This window comes from Gobio gobio, assembly GCF_949357685.1.
Source record: "Gobio gobio genome assembly, chromosome: 11".
NCBI classification, from domain to species: Eukaryota; Metazoa; Chordata; class Actinopteri; order Cypriniformes; family Gobionidae; genus Gobio; species Gobio gobio.
Genome location: NC_137104.1, coordinates 24987370 through 25006850, shown reverse-complemented (window position 1 = coordinate 25006850; position 19481 = coordinate 24987370). Strand labels below are relative to the sequence as shown.

At 44.4% G+C, this 19481-nt stretch overlaps 1 protein-coding gene across 1 annotated transcript in view; it reads right to left on the bottom strand.

Moving 5' to 3' along the window:
- Window positions 1–18621, bottom strand: part of rims2b (regulating synaptic membrane exocytosis 2b) — a 107435-nt gene extending 88814 nt beyond the window's left edge. The window contains exons 1-2 of the mRNA XM_079829520.1: window positions 18449–18621; window positions 14079–14956 (exon numbers count right to left, since the gene is read on the bottom strand). Of these exons, the coding sequence (XP_079685646.1) occupies window positions 14079–14956; window positions 18449–18510 (940 nt within the window). The 5' untranslated portion in view covers window positions 18511–18621. The remainder of the gene's footprint in view (window positions 1–14078; window positions 14957–18448) is intronic.
- Between the last annotated feature and the right edge of the window lie 860 nt (window positions 18622–19481).

The window sequence follows — 19481 nt, the reverse complement described above, 5'->3', positions numbered from 1 at the left end:
GCACTGAAAAATGCATTTATATGAACAAAATGCATCTAAAAATAGTGGAGTGAACAGAGTGAGCTGCTGCAGGAAAGGTACATGATCCAAGCTGCCCAAAACATGAGAATTCTTTATTTTAAGCTTCAAGCTAATGCATTAGCGTTTAACATACCCTGTCATGCACTTTGACAGATGCGTGTGCGTCCTCAGCGCAAATCGTTAATTTTATAGGTTATATCCTTATCTGTGAATGTTAATAATTCACACGAGTATTTCCATTTTGCATGAAAGCGAGTTCAATCTTCACTGAACGAGTGCAAGCATCAAACAGACAGAAAAGAACGCAGTAGAGGGAGACAATTAATATTCAGTGCAAAAACATTTAGCTGAAATATCTGCTGAAATATCTGCTGTTGAACGCTAAATTTAGGTTTAAAAGTCAACATGTAACTCAAGTTACTATGACAAGTTAGTATTTTATGATAGTAGTAACTATAAAGGGATAACAGCGCGTAATTTAATATAAATATAAGAGGTTTCTTATAGCCTATTAGTAGGATAAAGAAATAACAGTAACAGGTTACTTTGTCCATAGCGAATGTGTGTGTTCCTGCAGAACATTCCTCTTATCTGGTAACAATGAGTTTGTGTTTTTGTTTTTCTTTAATTTCATTTTAATGTAGGGATTTAAACTGTCCTTTTGCTTGTTTTTTGCACATAATGTATAGCACAGATATACCCTTAGGGTATTCCCTTAATTAACCATGGTTTTATTATAGTAAAACTATGTTTTTTGGTTTATTGATCACAATTTATATATCCACACAAATACCACAGAAAATTATGGATTTGAAGCAAAACCACGGTTAATTTGCGTTTACCATGGAATAACATCTCGGTTACGTATTTAACCCTTGTTCTATGAAGGAGGGAACAGAGACGTTCCGACGTAACGTCAAACGTGACCGACTTAAAGGAAACTACAATAACCCTATTTATTTATTATTGTTGGTTTTATCTGTTGTAAATCCATGGTTCATTTTTAATATATTCACTATGTATTTTTTCATAGCACTCAGCTGACATGTTTGTTTGAAGGACAGCATTGGGCTGGATGTGAAATAGTGTTTTGTCAATAAAATAAAATTCTAATTAAAAGAATTATATTATTATATCCGATTAAACTGAGAAAAAATTATCGGCCAACGAATTGATTATCAAAATAATCGCTGGTTGCCGCTTTAATTATGATATATTATGATATTTCCCTATATGTAGCATTGACATGTTTCAAGCTGGCAGACCACAAGAAAGATTAATTGTGTGTCCCAGCCTAAGGTGAAGTAGGTGCGTATGTACATTCACAACAATTTGTAGCAAATATAATGCATACATTTCAATAGAATTTTAATTTGAAAGCTATGTGATGCAGCAGGTTTCTGGAGTCACTGCTGTTGTGTATATTCAAATGAAGTGCACATAAATGTATAGAAAAATAATGGTTTCGAATTTTAGAAAGCACTGTTCCATTCGCCAGACGTGTCTGATGAGCAACCCCCTTAACGCATCTCTATCTGTTAAACGCTCCATCAGAGCCTTCCCATGCGTAAGGGTTCTTCTTCCAAAGGCATTTTATACATGCTGGGACACTAATTGCAATTATTTCATGTTGTAAACATCATCATTATCATGCCATAGTTTTCCTTTGTGCTACAGGTTTTTAAACAATTCCTGAAGCCATCCCAGTTTTTTTTTTTTTTTTGACAGATCCAGTTCAGGCCATGGCTGAGTTAATTCAGGTGTGTTAAATAAAGAAGATGTCCATGCAGTGCTGGGGAGACTCTGGGGAGACAGGGAGCTTTGAAATCCTGTCTGTATGACTATTGAAGAAACGTGATGGGCATGGCAGAAACAAGCAATTTGATGATACATTTGAATTATCTAACATTTTGAAGATTCTAAGATTCATATTAGCTCATATACTTGTCAGGATGTACATGTACCAGTAAATAACACTGCACTGCTGGTCACCAGTATAACATGTTTTATATATCATATATGAGACATGGAATGCTGATTGCTGCCCAGGATGTAAAGTAGGTGTGCTGGTCGACCGACTTCACCAGCTCTAACCAGCATTAACCAGCCTGGATGTTTTCAGCAGAGACAGCTTTTTCAACCAATGGATTCATCCAATGATCTAGACCAAATATATGTCTGTTTGTTTTGATAGTTACACTTATATCAAACCTGTGGTGGTGACATAGATGAAGAAACATAAAGGTTTGCTCTTCATTTTTGTTCATCAGTTCATTTGAGGTCATAGTAAAAAAAAAATAGTCCATTGCAAACAGTATAAAATCATATTGTAAGAGGAATTAACTTAATGAATAGCAATGTATGTCCACTGAAGCTCTACACATCATCCCCATTCACACTCTAGCATCTTCAGCCCGGCTTACATTACATAATTAAACCTGCCTGAATAATGAAACAGCCTCCATGGTTTAAAACCCTGGTCATGTGACTCACCTCATGTAATTGCCAGTATCAGTGGATTCTCCTTTATCTAAAGTGCAGTTTTATACTGAATTTAAAGGTGAGAGATCACAGAATAAATTGCATGTTACTGATCTCAACAACTCTATAGCACAGAAATTAAAACTAAAAGAGATTTACCAAGAGAACTGACAATTGTACTGCATCTCAGGTCAATGTCAGAACCTAGCTAGTCTTTTCATTCTTCTCATTTTTCAACTTCCCATGTGATTGTGCTAAGAATGTTACTCAGGGATTACAGTTACTAGGGATGCTCTGGTTAACTGTTAACCGACAGTAAGAATTTTGACTGATTAATGTTATCGGTTAAACGGTTTAAAAAGTAATTTTTCAAGGTGTTTTGAAAATGTTTGCGGCATGGTTAAAATTACGCTAATACACATATAAAATTTTCTTTTTGAGAGAAAAAAATTTTTTGCTTATAAGTCACATTTTTTATTACATTAATGTAAAAATACTGGTAAATAAAGTGAAATGTTTACAAACATTATAAACACTACTATACATGTGGCTATAGCTATTTTAGTTCCTCCCACTCCACAACAAATCCTTTCAATTTAACCGTATTCAAAACAGAACAAGAATGAAAAGTAGCTTTATAAACGTCAAGCCAAAATAATGCATTTAAAGTGAAACTTAAACAGAAAGGTGTTGGGCTCACGTAGACAACCTTGCTCACTCTGCACCAGGGTTGCGGATAGGGCTGCCACTAACGACTATTTTTATATTGATTAATCTATCGACTAAATTTTCGCTTAATCGATTAAGCGATCGACTAATTTATCACAATAATTTTCAACAATTTTACTTAAAAACATTTAATTTAACTTGCAACGTTGGCCTTCAGTAGTGTACTATAAAAAGTATAAATGTAAACAAGCCCTTGACAAAATGTAAAACTAAAAGAGTAAAAATGTAAAAAGGTACAAATTTGTAAACCAACATAACAAAAAAAAAAGAGAATATCAGCAAATACGTTTTATATAGAATAGTGTTGTCACGATAACAAATTTTTGACTTCGGTATGATACCAGACTAAAATACCTCAATACCGATACTGAATCGATACCATGGCAAAAAAACTGTAAAAGTAATTGAATAATATGACAGAACTTACTATTCAAAAGTTAAAAAAACACTAAAAACTCACTTGGCCGGCATGTTCCTGCCCTGCCCTGCTTCACACGGAATATTAGGTCCTGCACTTTAAGGGCAGCACGGACCAAATTCATTGTAACACCCGATTTCTCATTCAACTCTGTATACGTTCACAAAAGACATATTCGACTGTGTTTACCTGAATACTCGCCAGGACGTGCATTTAAAAAAAAAATTTACCATTCAAACCCAATAATCCGCAAAACGTCTCAGGTTACTTGCGTAACCTATGTTCTCTGAGTAGGGAACGAGACGCTGCGTCACTTTAATGACGTAATGGGACGCCCTCTGGGTGTGCCGATTGTCTGAAGCCCTTATAGAATCACGCCAATTGATTGGCTGATGGCGCGCACGTCGCCCCACCTGACGTAGTCACCTATATTAGCGCTCGCGCGCGCCATCTGCTCCTCAGATTTCTCTGCCGAAAAGGAAAGCCTGTCGGCAGCGCGAAGAGCTTGGCAGCGTACGCAGCGTCTCGTTCCCTACTCAGAGAACATAGGTTACGCAAGTAACCTGAGACGTTCTCTTTCATAGGTTCACTCGACGCTGCGTCACTTTAATGACGTAATGGGAACGATATACCAAACACGCCAAGCTAAAGCGCTGCCGTATCTGGCTCAAAGAACACCAGATAACCTACATGACTAGGTTAAGCAGACAGGACATGCGAACCCGGAGCCATGTCGAGATCCAAACTATAGAATCTCACAAAAGTGTGCGGAAAGGACCAACCTGCCGCCACACAAATATCTTCCAAAAGAGCCCCTCTAAAAAGTGCTTGAGAGGAAGCCACACCTCTGGTAGAATGCGCTCTAATATCAAGAGGTGAAGGTAAACCACGCACCTCATAAGCTAAGGAAATAGCTTCTGTCACCCAATGGGAAACCCTTTGCTTCGAAGCGGCAAGCCCGCGGCGGCCAGCACCGAAGCACACCAACAGCTGGTTAGATTTCCTCCAACTGTCTGAACGGTCAACATAACACTTCAACGCTCGAACTGGGCAGAGCAAATGAAGTTTCTCGTCTTCCTCCGAGTCAAACGGAGGGGGGTGAAAGGAGTGAAGAGTAATAACCTGAGAGCGAAATGACGTGGACAAAACTTTGGGCACATAACCTGGCCTAGGTCTTAAGGTAACCTTGACTAAGCCAGGGGCAAAATCCATACAGGTCCCACTAACAGAGAGAGCCTGTAGATCGCCCACTCGTTTCAAAGAAGATAGAGCTAACAAAAGAGCAACTTTGAGAGTCAGAATTCGCTCAGGAGCTGACTCCAAAGGCTCAAATGGAGCCAAAGTTAGCCCTTCAAGGACCACGGAGAGGTCCCAAGAGGGAATACCAGGGGAGCGTGCCGGTCTCAGGCGCCTAACCCCTCGCATGAAAGATGAAACCAGTCTATGCTTGCCTAGCGGGATTTCGTCCGACTCCCTACCGGCAGCTATAGCTGCGACATAGACCCGAAGGGTGGTGGCCGCTGCTCCAGCAGCAAATTTCTCCTGCAGGAACTCCAGAACTGAACCAACCGGGCAGTTAACCGGATCCGCTGCATGAGTCGAGCACCACGACTCAAAGACCCTCCACTTGGAGGAATAGAGCTTCCTTGTGGAGGGGGCTCTCGCATTAGCAATGATCTCCTGAACGTCTGCAGAAAGACCAGCGTTTAGTATCGTTGGCCCTTGATGGGCCATACCCACAACTTCCAAATCTCCGGGTGAGGGTGCCAAATCCTGCCCTGAAGTTGTGTCAAAAGGTCCTTCCTGACCGGTATCTCCCATGGGGAGGAGTCCAGGAGGAGAACCATCTCCGAGAACCAAGTCTGGGATGGCCAGTGTGGAGCCACCAGCAGGAGGCTGGCCCCACTCTCCCTTACTCTGTACAGAACCGCCGGAATCAGCTTGATGGGCGGGAACGCATAGAGTTTCAGATTGGGCCATGGATGCGCGAACGCATCTATCCCCAACGGGGCCGGAGAGCTCAGAGAAAACCAGAGCCGACACTGGGACGACTCCTTCGAGGCAAAGAGGTCCACTTCCGCTTTCCCGAACATCTCCCAAATCTGTGACACAGTTTGAGGGTTCAGCATCCATTCCCCCGACCGGAGCTTCTGTCTCGACAGATAATCTGCAGCGAGGTTCAAGACTCCGGGTACATGGACTGCTCTCAGGGACAAAAACTTGTCCTGAGACCACAGGAGGAGTCGGCGCGCATGCCTGTCCAGGGTGCGCGACCGTGATCCTCCCTGGCGATTTACGTGAGACACCACTGCCATATTGTCGGTCCTGACAATGACATGATGCCCCCTGAGTGAGGGGAGAAAATGCTGAAGGGCCAGGGATACCGCTCTCAACTCCAGGCAATTTATGTGCCAGGAGAGAACTTCCCCCTCCCAGATCCCCATAGCTGGTCTGCCCTCGAATACCGCACCCCAGCCGGTAAGAGAGGCGTCCGTCGTAACCATTTGGCGACGGAAAACAGCCCCCATCTTGACCCCTTTCTGAAGAAAAAGAGGGTCCCGCCACATTGATAGGGCACGAAAGCAGCCGCGTGACACCTTCAATAGGCGAAGGGCCGATCCTGTTGACCGAGCCCCTGAGCGTTTCATCCACCAGAGGAAGGGCCTCATATGGAGCAGTCCCAGGGGAAGCACCGGGGAAGCTGCGGCCATGAGACCCAGGAGCCTGCGACACGTACCCACAGAAACATGATGGCCTAGCCTGAAGCGGACCAAGCATGTTGTGATACTGGAAATCCGAGCAGGGGCCAAACGGGCCTGCATCGGAACGGAGTCCAGACGAACACCTAAGAAGGTGGTCTGCTGAGCCGGAGTAAGAACGCTCTTGTCTGTGTTCACTCTCAAACCAAGAGATTGAACGTGTCGAAGAACGACATCTCTGTGATGACAGGCTAACTCCCTGGAGTGGGCCAAAATGAGCCAGTCGTCCAGGTAATTGAGAATACGGATGCCCTGGAGCCTCAGCGGGGCCAGAGCAGCATCCATACACTTCGTGAACGTCCTTGGTGCCAGGGCAAGGCCGAAGGGAAGGACTTTGTATTGATAAGCCTTCCCTTTGAAGGCGAACCTGAGAAACTTCCTGTGTCGTCTGACAACCTGAATATGGAAGTAAGCATCTCTCAGGTCTATAGTGACAAACCAGTCCTCCGCACGTATCTGAGACAAGATAGTCTTTAGCGTTAGCATCTTGAACTTCCCTTTGTAGAGGGCGAAGTTCAGGCGGCGGAGGTCCAGGATGGGACGCAGACCGCCGTCTTTCATCGGAACAAGGAAATAACGGCTGAAGAAGCCATATTTCTCCTCTGTTGCCGGAACTTCCTCTATTGCCCCCTTTAGGAGGAGAGAAGAGAGCTCTTGTTGTAGCACAGAAGCCTGAGAGGCGCTGTTTACTACCGTCTGAGCGACCCCGTCGAAGCGAGGAGGGTTGCGACAGAACTGAAGCGTGTAGCCTGACTGAATCGTGCGGAGGACCCAGGATGATATCCCTGGCAAAAGTTTCCACTCGAGGAGGAAATTTGACAAAGTGGGAGGTATGATGAGGTGCGGTGGACATACCTGAGTTGGGGTGTCGAGCTGGACCTCTGAGGGGGGTGTGGCCATCCGCAGAGGAGAGCACGTGGCGTCCTGGCGCGGAGTAGGCAGTGGAAGGCTGGGCCGCTCTGGTTCCCGGAGAAGACCGGATGTGTCTCCGTCTGGACGAGCGGCGGATGGTGAGCCAATCAGACGTGAGGGGAGAAAGCAGAGAGCGTCTCCTTCCTCCAGCGCCGGTATTCTGTATTCAGAAGCGCGCTGGGCGGCGGAAATGACAGAGCTGGATAGGGAGAGCTGGTGGGGGGCGGGCAGAAACGCTTGCGCGGTCTGACCCAGCCCCGGTCGTGAACTGCAGCTCCCCTTTTTCTGACCGGAGGGTCAGGAGCGATTCGAAGTGGCCGAAGCAGAAGGTTTGCTGGGCCGCTTTGGGTCGATGCGTTTGTGAGGACGTTGACGGGGAAATGGACGACCGCGAGCTCCCCAGACCGTGGTGGGTGGAGGATAACTCTGGTCGCTCCTCCGGGCGGTAAACTCTCTTTTGAAAGAGGGGCGATCTCTGGACTGAGAGGGGGAGGGGGAAGGAGCGTCCCTCGCTCTCCTCGGCATGAACTGCTTAAGAGCGGCAGACTGGGATTTTGCAGATCTAAACTTCTCAACCACAGTGTTAACCGCCTCCCCAAACAATCCGGACTGGGAAATCGGAGCGTCCATAAGGAAAACTTTCTCCTTATCGCGAATCTCAGTGAGATTAAGCCATAAGTGGCGCTCCGCCGCCACCGCGCCCGCCATAGAGCGCCCTACAGCGCGAGCTGTGTGTTTAGTTGCTCGTAACGCCAAATCCGTGGCTTTACGAAGCTCCTTTACAGCTTCCGGCGTCAAACCGGTGCCCTCGTCCATTTCCTTCAGTACATCCGCCTGATATGCCTGGAGAATGGCCATAGTATGAAGGGCCATGCCAGCCTGACCAGCCGCCATGTAGGATTTTCCAATCAGGGCAGAAGTGGTCCTGCACGGCTTAGTGGGAAGAAGGGGGCGGGACTTCCATGAGGGAGCTGAAGATGGCGCGAGGTGAGTGGCCAGCGTGTCCTCAACCGCGGGAATAGCGGAATAGCCCTGTTCCTCAAAACCCACGAGGTTAGTGAAATCAGCGGCTGCCGCGTTAGTTAGGCGGGCTGAGAACGGCTGCTTCCAGGATCTAGAAATCTCACTGTGTAGATCACTGAAAAATGGTAGCTTCCTCCGCGGAGGCCTAGAATTAGGGCCGCTGAGGAATCTCTCATCCAACCGAGAAGATTGAGCTTCGCGGGGTTCATCCGGCCACTCGATCGCGAGCTTCTGTGTAGCGCGCGCGAGTACATCCACGAGCTCGTCATACGCCGCTGATGGCCGCGCTTCCTGGCCGCTTGGCGGGAGAGCGTCGTCAGTATTTGCAGCACCGAAATCCTCGGAGTCGGATGCTGCAGTGAAAATGACATCCTCCAGTCCGAAGGAAACCGCATCGCGTGCCTCCGGGCTGGGACAGAGATAATCGTGCGAGTATTCCACAGGCGGAGTCCCGCGCACATGCTCGGGGGAGAGAGGGAGAGAAAGGGCGAGGCCCGTCTGCTCGCACTCCACATCCTCGAGCTCTACATCCGAACCCCAGGTCGCGGATCCAAGAGAGGCCTGCGCGGCCTCGGGAGCGCGACGGGGAAAAACGGATGACTCCCTCTCAAAAACCGCGAGCCTCGAGCGGAGGGTTTTGAGAAGGAGGTTATCGCAGTATTTACAGTTAGAGAACCCCTGAACCGCGTCGCGTGCGTGTGGAAATCCCAGACATTTAACACACTTACTGTGGGGATCGTCGATCGCGATGAAGCGAGTGCACGGCGGTGGGCAACGTCGGAATTCCATAGCACTTCACCACAAGGAGAACAAAGTTCCACAATCCGCGGTCGCTGAAGTGCTGAGGTAAATATCGACTGTTTTTGGGCCAGAAAAATCGATAACCGAAGGGCATGAAATGGCCGCTTCGTGAAGGCAGAGAAATCTGAGGAGCAGATGGCGCGCGCGAGCGCTAATATAGGTGACTACGTCAGGTGGGGCGACGTGCGCGCCATCAGCCAATCAATTGGCGTGATTCTATAAGGGCTTCAGACAATCGGCACACCCAGAGGGCGTCCCATTACGTCATTAAAGTGACGCAGCGTCGAGTGAACCTATGAAAGAGAACTGGAGTCGCGATCTGTCTAAGTGAAAGGCGTGTGCGCGCCTACGCGTGCTTCAGGTCAGAGTCCGGTAGCACGCGCGAGCACGTCCGCCGCGCAGCACTTTTCTTTTGCTTTCTTTTTCATTAGATGCGCATATGTATTTGACTGTTCTTCTGCTTCTATTGTTTAGTGAACGGTGGAAACAGAGCTCATACACACGTCCTCACTCCTGCTGTCACACATGGACGCAAATTAAGAAATACTGCTCTTATTAGAGTGCTGTCATTTTTAAAGAACCGGTACGAATACAATTTCATATCGTACCCAACTTACCCAGTCGACTAAAAATATTGACGTCGACTAATTAGAAGCGTCGACGCAGTAGATTGTATCGACCAATTGCGACAGGCCTAGTTGCGGAGTAACAGCATTACGTAATCAGATTACGTTGCATCAAAAAACAAAGTAATCAGATTACAGTTACAATTTGTAAAAAAATCTAAATACTATCAGATTACAATGGTTTAATTTAAAACTAAATAAATTAGTATTTTGACATAATAATACTATATTGACAAATGCTTGATTATAGTTTTGGTTCTGTTGCCAGTCATGACTCACGTGAGCCACCGGTTGGTGTATGCACAAATAACACTTGTCTCAAATCATTCTCCTTAGACGCAGGTTAAGACGCAGCTAAGTTGTTGATTACGATGCTGCCCGCGGGGAAAAATGCTTTCATGTCATGGAAACAACATGTACAGTGTAAACTATGCCTTTCAGCTACGAAGATGCTTTCTTTATCAAAGGACTCAATATCCACCTTCACATTCAATCACATCTGCATTTGAGTTCACATGGCTTCACTTATCAGCTTCCATTTGCGATCTTAGTTGAAAAGTATGCACATTTGGAGAAACATTGATTTATTCTCAAGTTTACTTTATATTTCTTCACTGAATTGTGCGATCTGATGAGCTTGAAGCGTGCAGGATCCGCGCGTGTTATGAGACAGAGAGCTCTCATCTCATCATGCAGCAGGCGCAATGATATTACGCAGCGCCTGAAAATAGGCTATTGGAAATAACCTGCTTGCACGGAGAGCGTGCTGGGGACTATTTACAGGCACTGCGTAATATCATTGCGCCTGCTGCATCCATGGTACAGCTCAAAGTTCCATGATTATTACACAGGAATGAGAGTATAGTTCCAAGCCATATCGGTCTAGAAAATCGCAACTTTTCATTTTCCATCGGTCTTAGTACACAATGTAACTATACACATCACAACATGTAAATAGGAAAATGTTGCCGTTATTTTGTCACTTATACCCCTTTTCCACCAGAATGAACCGGGTGCTAGTTCAGAGCCAGTGCTAGTCCCAGTTCATAGTTGGTTCGACTGAGGAGCCTTCTAAGAACCGTTTGCTTTTCCACTGCAGAGAGCCACAACAGAGCCAGCTCTTACGTCACTGTATACGTCTCATCTTTCTCAGCAACGCTAGCGAGGCAGCGGGAAACACAAACACACCAGGCTTGTTCGAGATGCATCGGCGCTGCGCAGACTGATCCACGTATGATATAATAAAAAAAAACGCATGAGTGAATCAAAAGCATAAGAAGTCGTATGCTCTCGCTGGACTCGTTGTCATACGGTGATCGGTCTGCAAAGCGCCGCTGCGAACAAGTCTTCCATCTACAATGCAAACGTTGCGTTACTATTGATTCACATGGCTTTACGATCCCACATCGGCATCAAAACACAACAGAAACACAGCGAATCCAACGCATTCATGCAGTTTGCCGTAATTTGTATAGACGGAGATTACAAACGAGCAGCAGCTGTTAGCTCCATTAGCTGCTATTTCAAAAATGGCGGATCTCAAGTTTGTGTTCGTCTTGTTGACCCCGCCCCCAGCGCCTGACGTAATCAGTTCTTACTTCTAGCAATGTTTTGGTGCTACTTAAGAAACACAAAGAACCGATTTGAAACTAGGCTCTGGCTCCGAACTAGCACCAGCACTGCCTTGGTGGAAAAGGGGTATTACTGAGCAGTAGGCTAGCTGGAGCCGTTTACCTGCAGTCTTTGTGCTAAGCTAGGCTAGCGGTGGGTGCGTCAGACAGAGTTATGGCACGCACGGAGATCAGAATGGTATGTATGGACTTATCTAACTCTGGGGGATATGGTGAATAAGCTAAAGTCCCAAAAAGTTGACGTGTTCCTTTAAGGTATGGCCATACAATATTAACAATCTAGTTAATGAACAACACTGCCTTTTAATTCTATAATTGCAATTGCATCCAGCACAACAACAACAAAAAACATGCAACAATTTATCAACCAACATGCAACAATTCATCATGTAAAACTGACTTTCAATGAAGAGGGAGAAACGAGAAGAACCACTAAAGAGTAACCAAAATAATTTAAGATCTAGGATGTCAAACCACAACTTTCATCTGACTGCTGATTATTCCTTTAAGGTGCACTAAGTAATTGCATGTTTATGGCTGCGTCCGAAAGCTTAGGCAGCTGACTTGTTGCCTTAGGCAATGACTTCACAGCAGAGTTTGTACACAAAGGTACCTCACAAAACTGATATCAGACAGGCTTCTGAGGAAGCATAACAGTCTAACCATCAACAACAAAACAGCACGCTTTGGTGATAATAACAAAACAAATATTTCTTTACAACAATTAGTGCAGGGCGGTATGACCAAACATTGATATCATGGTATTTTTCAAAATTATACCGGTTTCGTGGTATATGATGGTATTTTTTTCCCCATGCATGAATGAGATTGCAATCTACTGATTGAGAGAGGAAATACTGCAGTAGATTGACTTAGAATGCCCTATTTTACTGTCAAGATGAGTGAATATTGTAGAAAAATTACACACTAGAGTTAATACAGGTTTGTAAAGTCCCACTAAATGATGCTGTGTGGAGACAACAACCAATAAAACACAAGACCTGCAACACGCTCACGCTCATTCATATAGACACATGAATATGACCACGGAGAGAAAAAAACTGAGTTGAGGGCACTTTAAGCATAAAAATCTAACCCTATATAACAACAAACTGCCAAAATGAGGAAGAAACGAGGCAGAACATTTAAAAGGTCTAAGGATATGTTCAGTACATTTAAGAGCACTAGTCTCTGAACAAACAAAACACATCAGTTTAACACAGAAAGAATAAAGGCATAGTTGTTGTTTTTTGCCCAATCTTCTTTGAATTGCCAGTCTACATCATTGTCTACTGTGTATCATAATAATCCATCGTGTCATCGCATTCATGATCAGACGTACGGCTGTATCAGTGCTGGTTCATGTTTAGAGCACTAGAGTATATGAAATATGTCCATAAAAAACTTAAACGCGCTCACTCTGGTCTGTATCTGATCTATATTATCCATGTGGTGAGCATTGTTAAACTCATCGCAGTGCTCCGCGTAGAAACCACTCTCATGCGAGTGCCGCATGTTGTTTGAATTCTCCGCGTTAATGCGATCTCAGCTGTGCCCTCACTACAGTGCAACAGTGAAAAGGGACCCCTCTCAAACAGTGTCGCACTGCGCCGCCTTCCGAACGTTGTTTAAGAGACATACAGCAGTATTGTGGTCTATAAAAATTGTATATCATAACAAAAGTAAATACCAGTATTCGGTATGAACCGGTATACCGCTCAGCACTAACTATAACTCATTAAAAAACATACTTTTACAAACAAACTGACCACCAACCGCAACCTTCAGCACAGGATAGTGAGATATGGGCAGCAAAGGATTCATCTATGCTGCTTTCAAAAACCAATAGGATGAAGGTATGTCAGCATACAGACTGTGACAGAATCATTGGATTCGGGTGTGCATCGTTGCCTTCCTTCACCTGCAGAGGCAGCATTTTTCAGCTTTTGAATGCAGCCAGTTGCTGTGTTCGAAATCACCCCCTATACCCTCATTCCTACTTTACCCCACTAATATAGTTCACTTGAAGGAGTGAATGAAAATGAGTGTGTAAATTCGACCACCGAGTGCAGTGCTTTTTGCTTAGTTTGTGCTTGTGTTTAATAATCATTTGAAACTTAATTTATTTATCTTGAACTGTGTCATAGAAACTATATTATGCTGTAACCACATTGGACCAGCAGTTTGGAAAATGGAAGGATGGATGGTTCAGCTGCGGTTGCCATCTGGTCAGACGCAGGAATTCATTCGGCAGGCGACTCTCATAGTGCATTATGGGTATTGTCTAGTAGTTGAGCGTACATCCGTTGTACACTTGTTATTGTGGTGCATTGTGGGATTGAATGAGTGCACTCGATAAAATCCACTATGGTTTCCGACACCACTACAAATGGCTGTCCCCTCAAATAGTGCCCTATTTAAGGGTATAGGGGGTGATTTCGGACTCAGCACATGTTTCATTGGCTTTTATTTGTCTCTCCAAACAATCTATACAACAGCATTAAACTCTCTGCTGCCACCGTCAACTCTGGAGCAACATGGTGGTTACCATGAAGGTACAGCTTTTTCTAGGCAACTGATATGACCATCTCATCTAAAATTACTTTTCTCACTGAAACACTGCAAATGTTCTCAATCAACAATAAAAAATATTTCATTTTCAGTCAGCAGCGTTTACCTTTTTCACTGATGGACTCACTCTCCAGTTCCACATCCTCACAGCTGGTATACTCTGGTGTAGTGGCCAACTCCTCCTCTGAGCTGCTGAAGCTGCCCATGGTTCTGAGCTGGCCAAGGCGTTTGCTGCGATTGGGTCGAGGTGGAGGAGGCCGAACCGATTCAGATTGGTCTGAGCTTAGAGAGTCATTTCGCAGCATGCTATCCATATTGTCCCGTTTGTTCCTGCGCATAGCTGAGCTAGGGTCCAAGTGGTGCTGTTGGGGTATGGGTTTCCTTGTTGGCTCCGCTAATCCTCGCCGGCTTTCACCTAGCACAGGGCTGCGGTGGGGTGTTGGTGGGCTATGATTCGACATCCGATGTCCCGGTGAGCTCCTGTCCAAAGAGTATGAGAGTTGACTTGGGCCTCCCAATAGAGGGAGGCGCGACTTCCGCACGCCGGGGCCATGCAGAGGCTCGTCAAGTTCTGTATAAGCAAGTGAGACGTCGCTATGGCGCCGCTCATGCCGAGCCCGTGAAACCTGGGCGTGGATGCGCATCTGCTCCTCGTAGGGCTGGGGTTTAACCGGGTAGCGTGCCAGGTTGGGGTCACTGCGGTATCTGGCCTGGTATTCCTCCTCACGCCGCCTCTGGATTTCATAGTCGTCTAACTGGCCATCCAAACGCTGGCCTTGTGAGTGCCAACGTCCTCGACTGTCTCGATAATCGCCCACCTCGTTGTACATTCTTGAACTCCTTGGCGAACGGCCAGGGTCACGTCCGTAGTCGGACGGAGAGCGGGGCATGCCACCTTCAGCCGGGGCATACTGCAATCCTCCTTCCCCCTCCCTTTGGTTATATGCCGCGTTTGGGTCCCTGGATGCTGATGGGCTTCTGTTTCTAAGAATGGAAAACGAAAATAAGGTCAGTGTGACTGGTCAATACAGTGAGGCAAGGCTAAAGCAAATAGACAAATGTGGTCAATCACAAATGAGTTTCGGGCACCTACATTTCTCTTCAAGAAATTCAGACAAGGTATGTGTAAAACTACATTTTCAAAATTAACTAGAGGTTAAGTTGTCTGAACAACTAATCTGCCTCAAGGAAGCCCTGTATACTCTGATTTAGGGTAATGCCCAAGACACAGTTCAGATGCAATGCATACAAAGACTGGAACAGAATGCATGGTCTCAGGATGTTCATGGTGCAGGATGCTAAAGACTTTCTGGTCAGAAATTAGGGCTGAACGATACATCGAATTTTCATCGTCATCGCGATATGAACTCGCGCGATGAACACATCGCAACAGAGAGCCTGACACGATGAATAAGGGAAAACAGTTTATTACATGCGCCAATCTGAGTTACATATTCTGAATACTTGGATTACTTCCACATTGAATTGCATTTTATAAGTGCAGGAATGCGGCCATCAAATCCTGCTTACTAAACATATATTATAAAATATTTAGCTAACGTCAAACGGGGCCAACGGCTCTTGGGCTAGTAAATCAGCGCATAGGAGAACATTATGCGCTGATTTACTAGCCCAAGAGCCGTTGCACGTCAACTAAGCAGGAGCACCGGCGGTGGTCGGCCAAAATACTTTTTTTTTTTTGTATGTGAAGCTATTTTACGTGAATATTATGACACGAGTGAAGCACAAAGTTTTATTTACAAAATAAATCATAGGTTCGCAGTTAAATGTTACATCACAGCCATGGAAACATATGGATTCATGCCGATCGAGGCTTTGTGGTGAGCCAAATTTAAGTTTGCTTGCGTTTTGCTATCTGGTCACACGATTTTCCACGAATTTAACAATAGGCTTACTCCATTTTATTCGACTGGACATGGAATCTCTTATCTATTTTCCCAAATCCTCATTTATGTCTCTGACAGGGGATTAAACATTTCTTCCCTGTTTGATTTATTTAGGAGTAGGCTATATTCGCATCATTTAGGCTACTGTGGTAAAGTAGAAAAGGTAGGACAGATACATTTTACTTCAAACTTTACTTTATTTAACACAGTTTGTGCTGCTATTAGACTTGGTTTTGTGAGATTTTGTGTAGCTAAAGCGCATTTCATACACGCCGGAGATTTTTAGTTTCGCTTTCTCTCACAGCGCATAATCAAACAAAGCCTCAGTTCTTGACCCTGTGGAAGATAATTTCGTTCTTCACATTTTACTACAAGTAGCCGATCAGTTTTGGAACATCAGAAGAAAACATGAAGATATTAGAAAACGATGCTTCTTTCCTGCTCGTGTCTTCCCTTTCAGCGCAATATGACGCACGTCTGTGGGGAAATATAAACGATTTTTTTCTTTAACTAATATTTAACTTATATTATTTATATTTCGATTTTATTACAGATATTTATTTAAATGTTTTACAGGCTGTAGTAGGCTATGTTGTTTCACTGACTGAAGTAGGCCTACTAAAATAAACACGCATGTTTGAGCCTTATATTTTTTATTTTCAAAATGTAGGCTATTTAATTGAGATACATATATATATATATATATATATATATATATATATACACCTCAATCTCAATTAAATAGCCTACATTTTGAAAATAAAAAATATAAACGAATAATAGCCTATATTTAACGAATATATAACGAATTTATATATATAATATAGGCTAAAAATATATATTGGCCTAGGCGTGCGTGTGTATCCGCCACCGCGCCACTGCACAGTTGCACTGCCGTGTTATATTTCGTTCTCCATTCTCTTTTTTTCTTTAATATGAAATGCTGTTTGAATACATGTATTCCGTTACTGCCAACACTGAACACGACCTATTAAAGCACTAAGACATGGGAACAGTATAGCTATATTCACATTTGAACATTTATCGCAAGTCATATCGTCATCGCAATATTAAACAATGTTATCGCACATCGCAGCTTTTCCTCATATCGTGCAGCCCTATCAGAAATCATGAGAATATTCATGATTATTTTATTATATGGGCAGTTTTGTGTGTGGGGGGATCTTACCAGTCTTACCAGACCCTCAGGCTGGCACAGACTAAATTGTTTGGCGCTAACAGTCACCTCAAGTTCACTGCCCATGAGTCTATACCCATTTGGCTTCAGAACTCACTTGTTTAAGCAGGCGTACATCAACAAGCATCACTGTTGTTCCTGCCCTGGAGCTCATTGTGAGGAGCCCACAGGGACTGTGAGAGTGGGCAGTTGGATCGGGTTCGGTGGTCTGGGACCTGTCTGCCATAACAGACCTTTGAGCCATGACTTTCATAGTGGTTAACCTTTAAGGGCAGAGAGTTCGGCTCTGGCCACAATCATGAGGGGAAGTATGTCACACCGAGTTGGAGAAAAACTGCAGTGCCAAGAGAGAGAGCCAGATGCATTTAGTTACAGTACCATCCTTTCTTTCTTTCTTTCTCTCTCATTACCTATGTCATGTCATGCCAGCCAGTGTCACTTACAGCAGATGACTCTCCAGCACGTTTCAAAAAGGAGACAATGGGATGGGTGGGATTGTTAAAGTAAACATCACTTTTACTATAGCTCATACTTACGGTTAGTGATTTGAACAAACCCATAACCCTACATATTAAACTTCAGATTGTAACTCATATCTCATTGTTTGTGTTTTAGGCACGATTAATACTTCAAATCACGTGACTTTTTGAGAAGAATGCACAGAGCATCATTGAACCACTGAGAACAATTTGGCAACCGCCCACAATACCTTACCATTATAGTGGTTAGTTTTGCATGGGCAAACATTTTACTTTTATTGACATGGGCGATACATCATTAAATGATTGTGCAGAGTCAGCAGCAGTACCATATTGAGCTGTACCATATTCCAGCACTAAATGATTGCTAAATAGATGATTGCGAATAGAAAGTAAAAAAAAAAAAAAAAAAAGCATTTATTTGAAATAGAAATCTTCTAAAACATTATAAATGTCTTTACTGTCACTTTTGATCAAAGTAATGCATTGTTTTTGAATAAAAGTATTAATTTCTTTCAAAAAACCTCAAATGACCTTTGAATAATAATGTATATCAAAGTAATATGTTCACATTCAGGGCATTAATACTGCATAGAAAGGGCCCCAAACATCCCCCAAGCATCTTAATGAGACAAAAATAGGAAGACAAATAGAATAAGTGTAAATTCTGTATCTATGCAAACCTGCAAGCGTGATAAGCTTTCCTAACTGTACAGCTAGCTCAGTGCGGGCATTACTCAGGCGTTATAATTACTCGTCTCGGGAACATCTGTACGCCTGTCACAAAACCGTCAACTAAGCAGCATTCGGTGAGAGGCACTCAACTGTCACACAAATGCTGCACAGGCAAAAAACAATCTTCCACAGCCGAGCGCGTCACGCATGCACGCACCTGTCAATCAAGAGCTGCACATCTGGCCTGCGGACGCGAGCATGTTGAGTGTGCGGCTGCATCAACCACAAATCCCTGTTTGAGTACTCTGCACCACACCACTCCGCTGAAAGGGCTGAAGAGGTCTAGCTGGGGGGAAACGAGGTCACCGCTACAGAAAACAGAAGCACTACTCCCGTAGTACAGCAGCTGCTAGCTTAGCACATCATCCAGCCCTCCCAGCACGCTCTCACACACGGAGGCGTTACGGTCTGCGAAAGACCGCCCGCTGGCAGGCCACACCGGAGCAAAGAGTCAATTCTAGAAAGCCGAAGTGGGCCGAGAGGTGCCGAGGGGTGCCGAGAGGCCGAATGCACAAGGAGCAAAGGCTTCTGGGAGTGGAGAGCAGTGTTACCATTTAATGCTGTTATCACAGGCTGTATTTAGCTGGAGGTCAAGCACGACTTTACCCTGCAAGGAGGATTATGGTACTTAGCTGATTACTGGCTGCCTGACGGTTATTGCCTACCAATTGTATGGCCTGGGAACTCCTTCTCCGACTGCAAGACTGGATTTCAGCATAATCATCTTCCTCTTTGCCCCGGCAAACTCCAGGAACAAAGCAACACAATATCCCAGTGAAATAAACCTCTCTCGATATGATGTATCAGCATATATAACTTGGCTGTCTCAGCATGTATGCAGCAATTGCATGCATGTGTGTGTGTGTGGGCGCGTTTCCCTGAGCTCTGAGTGTGGGCATGTTCACAAATATTCATAGATCCGGTGTGTGTTGAGGAAGACACAACAGTCCAGTCTCTTTTTCAAGCAGACAGATTAACTCTGGGCCTTGTGAGCATGTGTGCATAAATGCATCTGTGTGACAGTGAGAACATAGCGCCACCTACAGTCAATGAAATATAATACACTAGCTGATTGGTGTTAATTAAGTGTTAATCACGATTATATGAAATGTTTATTTTTTATGTTAAAATTACATTTATGAGGGTTTTTAATAGCCCATGCAAATACAAAAAAGTATAGTACATCAGTA